General features: G+C 37.1%; 1 protein-coding gene across 1 annotated transcript; it reads right to left on the reverse strand.

Moving 5' to 3' along the window:
- Positions 1 to 1,054: 1,054 nt before the first annotated feature.
- On the reverse strand, positions 1,055 to 2,454 carry LOC148692239 (uncharacterized). Its single transcript, XM_088680808.1, has 2 exons — positions 2,265 to 2,454; positions 1,055 to 1,896 (listed from the first exon to the last, which is right to left on the reverse strand). The coding sequence occupies exons 1-2, from the start codon at positions 2,445 to 2,447 to the stop codon at positions 1,189 to 1,191; spliced, it is 891 nt and encodes a 296-aa protein (XP_088536934.1). The 5' UTR covers positions 2,448 to 2,454; the 3' UTR covers positions 1,055 to 1,188.
- Between the last annotated feature and the right edge of the window lie 5,466 nt (positions 2,455 to 7,920).

A 7,920-nucleotide genomic window follows, 5' to 3' on the forward strand; every position in this document is an offset into this window, starting at 1 on the left:
CATCAACGTCCTTGCCCAATCCCTAGTGTTCAACGATGTCCTGCAAGAAAAGGCACCAAAAGTTACGTATGAGGTCAACGGACGTATGTACGACGGGCCATACTACCTAGCTGATGGCATCTACCCGCGCTGGTCAACATTTGTCAAAACAGTGCCACGTCCGCGGGGTGCAAAGGAAAAACACTTTGCAAGCTGTCAAGAGGGGTGCAGGAAGGATGTGGAGCGTTGTTTCGGTATCCTCCAAGCTCGCTGGGCGATCGTCAGGGGTGCTGCCAGATTGTTTGATGTAGAGTCGCTTCGATCCATCATGATGACGTGCATCATTCTTCACAACATGATTGTGGAAGATGAGTACGATTATGAAGTTGTTGATGAATATGAGCCAGACCCGATGAACAATTCAAGAACACGTATATATTGTGCTCATGACGCCACCGATGAGCCCGTGCAACATGAGCCATTACAAAGGGATGGACGTTACAATAAAAGGCTCATTCAACGATATACTGCATTTCAAATGCCAGACATGCACAATGCCCGACAAATTGACTTGATAGAGCACCAGTGGGCATTGAAACAAGCTGAAGATAATTAAGTTCATTTAGTGTGTTTTTTTTTAATTTGGTATGTTTATGTAATTTTATTTGGTGTGTTTTATTATTTGGTATGGTTATGTAATTTTTTTATGTTTATGTTTATGTAATTTTTTTATGTTTATGTTTATGTAATTCTTAGTATATGTAATTCTTAGTATGTTTATGTTTATGTTTATGTAATTTTTTTTATGTTTATGTAATTCTTAGTATATGTAATTCTTAGTATGTTTATGTTTATGTAATTTTTTTATGTTTATGTAATTCTTAGTATGTTTATGTTTATGTTTATGTAATTATTTTAACAAGGACTTTTATTTAGAACGATGGTCATGGTCATGGACTTTTAATTATTTTATACAAGGAGGTAGAGGGTTTGTTAATAACTTACCAAGGAAGCAGAGGGTTTGTTAATAATTTTCATGTCGTGAGGAAAGCAAGGAGGCAGAGGGTAATTCTTAGTATAAATAACTTACCAAATTAATTTGAATAAATATTCAAGAAATTGGAAACAACATAAATAATACAAACAATAAATAATAAATTACAACCCAAAGTGATTGGAAAATTATGGGCTCCGATTACAAAAAGTACTCTATTCATCATCACTTAACCAATTTGTGGTGCTAGGATGATCTTCTCTTGCGGTGCTAGGATGATCTTCTCTTGCGGTGCTAGAACCACCTTGGCTTGCTATTGTTTCTCTTGCACGCCTCCTTCGCACCACGTCCGCTTTCTCTGACTTCCAAAAAAATTTAGAATTTGGAGACTTCCCTTCTAAAGACATGTTCATAATCTCACGATCTTGTTGAACCCGTCTTTCTTCTCTAACATGTTCCCTTTCTTGCCTAAGTAGCTCTCTTTCTCTCTCATTAGCATAAAATTCTCTCTCAACAGCTACTGCTTTTGATGTCTCTCTAGCCTTATCCGCCTCATCTTTCGCCAGTTCTCTCGCCAAAGTCAATTCACCTTGGCGAGTAAGTTCTTCCATGAACTTTGCATAATCGTTCTTCGAAGCACTCCCTTTTCTCTTTGAAGCCTTCTTACCTTGAGGCCTAATTGGAAAACGGGTCAAACCCGACGCTTGTTCAGGGAGGGGCGTTTCGGGCACTTCTTCTGCATCATCTTCATGAACATGATCGGGTGTAGAGTGTAGAGGGGTGCTGTTCATGTGCACTTCTGGACCGACTGGCACAACTCTAAATTTAGGACAATCTTTGACAATATTCCAACATTCCCACCGGTTGAATGATTTATTTTTGCTTTTGGTTCTGACAGCGTACCAAGCTTGTGCTTGAAGTTCCTACACAATAAAAATAAGTAACAAATAAATAATTATAATGAAAATAAGTAACAAATAAATAATACAAACAACATAATTATAATGTAAGTCGGTAACAAATAAATAATACAAACCATAAATAATAAATTATGTATGTAACAAATAAATAATACAAATAATAAATAATAAATAACAAATAAATAATACAAACAATAAATAATAAATTATGACGGTAACAAATAAATAATACAAACAATAAATAATAAATTTTGTACGTAACAAATAAATAATACAAACAATAAATAATAAATTATGTACGTAACAAATAAATAATACAAACAAATAATTATAATGTAAATTTGGGTATCAAATAAATAATATATTGTTACCTGATCCGAGTAATTTTCCCCACTTCGAATATTACTACTAGCTTGTGCCAAGGCGTCTCTCCACGTACTAAACGATTGGCTAAGTAATTTCCAACGACTGGACATCGATTCTTTGGTTCTTTTCCCACCAATTTTCTCAAGAAAATTGGTATGAATAAGACTCCACATTTCTCGCAACTGCATCTCATTACCCGTAAGGGAACTATGAGTAACTTTTGTGACATCCCACATCGCCCAGGGGAGTGATCCTTAAATGTATATTCCCATCCCTACCTAGCACGAGGCCTTTTGGGAGCTCACTGGCTTCAGGTTCCGTAGGAACTCCGAAGTTAAGCGAGAAGGAGGCTAGAGCACTCCCAGGATGGGTGACCCATCGGGAAGTTCTCGTGTGAGTTCCCAAAAACAAAACCGTGAGGGCGTAGTCGAGGCCCAAAGCGGACAATATCGTGCTACGGTGGTGGGCAGGCCCGGGAAGTGATCCGCCCCGGGCTGGGATGTGACAATTTGGTATCAGAGCCTAACCCTGGTCGCGTGTGTGCAGACGAGGACGTCGGGCCCCTAAGGGGGGTGGATTGTGACATCCCACATCGCCCAGAGGAGTGATCCTTAAATGTATATTCTCATCCCTACCTAGCACGAAGCCTTTTGGGAGCTCACTGGCTTCGGGTTCCGTAGGAACTCCGAAGTTAAGCGAGAAGGAGGCTAGAGCACTCCCAGGATGGGTGACCCATCGGGAAGTTCTCGTGTGAGTTTCCAAAAACAAAACCGTGAGGGCGTGGTCGGGGCCCAAAGCGGACAATATCGTGCTACGGTGGTGGAGCGGGCTCGGGAAGTGGTCCGCCCCTGGCCGGGATGTGACAACTTCAACCCAGCTAGTACACAACGCAACATCTTCAATAAGCGACCAATTCGTACCTACACTAGTGGTCATTTTGTTGAAAAAAAAATGGATTCAAAATTTGAGACAAAGAAAGGAATGTGATTGAAAGTAGTTGAGAAAATATGAAATTGTTGTGTAAGGTAGATGATAATGAGAAGGTATTTATAGAAAAGTAAAAACAATTTTTTTTACAATTTTTTTCAGATTTTTCAGATATTTTTTTGAATTTTTTACAATTTTTTTTAAATTTTTATTCAATTAATTAAAAAAAAAATTTTAGATATTTTTTTGGATTTAAAAAAATTTGAATTCCAACACTCCAGATTGTGCCACGTGTCACAACGGTAACTTTTCAGATTTTTAAAACTATTTTTTCATTTATTTTTTAATTTATAAAGCATTTTAATATCCACCGTTGATCTCAGATCGAACGGTGGATATTAAATCTGACTTAATTTTTTTTTTTTTTACCGTTGAGATCAAACGGTCCACATTAAGTGACCGTTAGGATCTAACGCACCGTGGGAAGCCACGTGGCTTCCCAACGGTAACTGACGGCTTCTGTTTTTTCTGATTTTTGTGTCGGCGATGCGCCCCCACGTGCGGGTGGGGTGCACGCGCCTGACACAAAAAAATTTAAATAATGCGCTGACGCCACCCTGGCGTCAGCCTTACGTCACCCCCACCTCGGGCTCAAGGGCTGGCAATCCCCCACGGGCCCGGAGCTCGGGCCTTCCCCTTCCATCGGGCTGGGCTACGCTGGACCTCCTCGCCTGGCCCTCGGGCCCCTTGTTTCTCCCCTGTCCCCCGAGCAAAACCCAACGGTGGGATTGCTCTAATGGGTTGGTCGGTTCCAATATTTGGACGGCGCATTTGTCATCACATACACGGGGTTGATATTTCAACCACAATGGTTATTTAAAAATGAGTATGAACTCCTATTTAAATTTTTTAATGTTTTAATTTTAGGATTTTATGCTTATGATCAAAATCGTTCATATTATGAATGACATTGTAAAGATCATCTCTGCAAAAAATAAATTAAAACTAAGATCGTTTAGTCAATCTATTATAGCAAATACATAGACGGTTTATAATACTTTTACTAGTACTGTTTATTTGTTTTTAAACAGTTTGATGACTAAACAACCTTAGTTTTAATTAATTTTTTGCAGAGGTGATCTTTATAAAGTGATTTATAATATGAACTATTCTAATTGTAAACACGAAATTCTATGAATTGACAATGAACAATTTTGAGAACTTTTGAGTAGGAGTTCCTACTCATCTTTGAGTAGCTAAGTATTGTTCTTTCAACAAACCTAAATAGGGGAGTGGATAAACAAAAAATTGTTTAGGGAGAGAAAATGCTCTCTCAAACTCCCACCCTCGCGACAAGTGGCCATTTACTAAAATGGTGAAAAGGTGTTGAGCTTTTGCATAACGGCATGAGTTCAAACTCCGTCGATGACTAATTTAACATCTAAAAAAAGAACTCCCACCCTCGCGTGCTGCCTTCTGCTACCATTTTGAGAGCCGGTGGCATACTTCCTCAGCGTTCATTGGGCTATATTTGGCGTATCTTTTGCTCTCTTCATCTTCTTCTTTACTCCTCTTAATTATCTTTAGGCTGTCATTTTTCAACAACCATCCTCCTCCATCTCATTCCTCTACCACTCATCCTTACAATCCATCACGCAATTACATTTTGAGTAGTGATATAGAACAATTTTTTAAATCAAATTTGCAAATTAAATTATGTGTAATCAATAGGAAATAAGTACATTAATCAACACTTAACTAATCTAATCATCAACCACCATATTATTTGATTTACAAATTCTGATTTAAAATTTTGGTTTCCCTAGCATTACTCTTACATTTTCTCAAATCTCCACGCAACGAACTAAAGACAAACACCAAATTCAATTCCTCCCTTCACTGCCCCTAACCAACATACATATTGGATTTTCAAAATCAAGTGTGTCGTGACTTTGGCCAAAGCAAGAGTATTTCACATACCCCTTTGCCTCACTCATTTTTTAATAAACCTTCCTCGGCTTCTTCCCCGCCACCTGCCTACCTCCGAGCAATATTTAGAACTTTGTTAGGTACCTTTTTTTATTCTTTAGAAAATGTATATAATCCATTTTTCAGAATTTTTATTTATCAGGCTCATTCAAAAAAATTTGTCGTGAGCCTGAAAAACTTGTCCCAAAAAAATTATAGCTCAAGCTTTTATACCTTGAGTTAAGAAATTTTGTTTTACACAATGATGTTCTACTAGCAGAGAGGTTCCCAGTCAAGTTATAATAATTACGTGTCAAAATCGTCATTTAAACAAATCAAATATATAAATTATTTTAAATACAAATTGGTTGTATTCATGAACCAATTGAGACACATATATAACCAGTTCAAATGTTCTAATACAAATGCACAATTTCATTGCTCACTCTTTGCTACTTTCATTTCATTTCTTTCGCTCCAAATGAACCCTAACAACCTTTACAATGAAGAAAGTTGAGAAGATGTAGACATGATGATGATTATTTTATGCAGAAATTATATGCACTTGGAGTTATGGGTTTATTTGCCCTATCAAAAGATAACAGGCGCGCTTCGGATGCAGGCATGCAGTGTCGGATCCAATAAAATATTTAATCATGTAAAGTTTCTGATTTTGTGATTAGGGAGTACAAACATAGCTTCAAAAGAAGTAAAAAAATGATTAGGAGGTAAGTAATTTGCAATTATTGGTTATGGAACTGTGGGAGTGGGTGTGTACTGACTGACAAAAACTCATTTGGAGTGGTCTATTTGGTAATGGCGTGCCTAAACGCAGCGTAACATCCAATCCTGCCCTGTACTCTGTAGGGTGTTTGACAATTTTGGGCATCTACTCGAAAGAAAAACAGTTCCATCAGGCAGGCACGTGTTGTCTTCCCACATTGTGAAAACATTCCACGTGTTATGTATGTATGTTGGGTTACTGGTGAAGTGATAGGGCATAGTAGGAGATCAGAACTGTGGACAGCCCCTGTTCTGATACGTCTTCATTGATCATGCGTTGTAAGGCCAATTCGTATAAACAATATTTAGTACATAATCTTCCTCATGCAGGAGCAGCTCATATTTTCTTTCAGGAATTTATTGTTTTTTGCAGCCCTGAAACTGAATTTTCGAAGACTTATTTCTCGAACTTTACACGTAAAACGATGTCATCTGAAAATCAAAATAAAGTAGGCGCTTAAGAACTTGCATGCCAGACTCAGTCATTGAATAGATTTGTAAGAATGCGTTGCATAATGATTATAAGCAGATAATGAGCTATAAGTCGTTACATTATCATCTTATGTACTATTTTTTTTGGTTGAAATATGAGTTTAAACTTAATTGCTTAATTGGATGAGATGACTATATGTAAGTGATAGTACCTTTTTTAGTTGATCAAGAGAACATTTCTGTATATGTATGTATGTTGTCACAGTTGTCAAATTAAGTTCAACTTATACTATCAAATTTATCATGTTTATGTATTCTTTTACTTTTGCACACATTCTGAAGAGAAAAAAGTATGAAGTTAAAACCGCATAATGAACTAGCTATAATTAGGTATAGATCTCATCATAAACATTATACATCATTGTCATTCATATGAGTCAAACATGATGCTTCTTACTTACAAGTTAAAAGAAAATACTAATAAACCTCAATAGTAGTTCGTATTCATTCTTTAATATATATATATATATATATGTATGTGTGTAAGTTTGCTAAACAAATATGTCAAGTTGTCCAACTATAAACTTCATTTTATTGCTTTTTAACAGTGGGAAGTTGGGTACTCAAACTTCTAAATTCTCAAACGTTCTGAGATAAATACTACTTAAACCAGCCTTTTCAGGTAATAAATTCTATGTGATAATGTCAACTCAAAAGCCAATATTTCATAAGTTGGTTAAATTAAAATGATGTGTATTTAGTCTGAGAGTGGAGCAAGAGTTCCGTGATTCTTATACTTGCGTGCGCTCTTCTTAATTCTTCTACTTTTACCGCATCGGTGCCAAAAACAGCATAATGCAGCAAGACCAAGTCCAACAATGGCTTATAACCTAAAATTTATCTTCCCCCCTCCCCCCAAAAAAACCCACTCCAACCCATGTGCTAAACAAAACCTAAAACCCAAAACTCAAAAGAAGGCCAGATACCGGCCCGTTTTTAGGCCAGAAGTCACTATGGGCCCTACCTGTTGTGAGTGAAACACGGGCTGTGAAGCCCAGATGCTTGAGCCACTCGCCCAACGCGCAGCAACGCGCCATCCAGATTCCCACGGGGACCCCACCCACGTGGGCGTGTCCCCTGCTGTCAGTAGCCTAACGACTACTTTTTTCGATCGAACGACCATATTTAAATGGGCCGTTGGTTAATCCAACGGTCCAAGTTCAAATTATTATTTTTTTTAGTTTTATATTTATATATTTATGGAATCCAACGGCTTAGATCAAATACAATCAAATCTAACAGCAAAAAAAAAAATCTAACGGTCCAAATTTAAATCCAACGGCTAAAATAATTTAAAAAAATTATTTAACTTAAAATTCAACCAAAAACTCTATAAATACCTATGTATTTGTTCAAACATCCACACAAAACTCACTTTTCTCCTACAATTCTTCCAATTTTTCTTTCTACCATTTCTTCTCATTTCCAAAATTTTCAAGATGGCAAAAGAGCATGTTAGAGGTCATAATTGGACGTTTAACAAAGATATTG

Source organism: Pyrus communis, chromosome 12 (assembly GCF_041283825.1).
Source record: "Pyrus communis isolate YQ-2024b chromosome 12, ASM4128382v1, whole genome shotgun sequence".
Lineage (NCBI taxonomy): Eukaryota > Viridiplantae > Streptophyta > Magnoliopsida > Rosales > Rosaceae > Pyrus > Pyrus communis.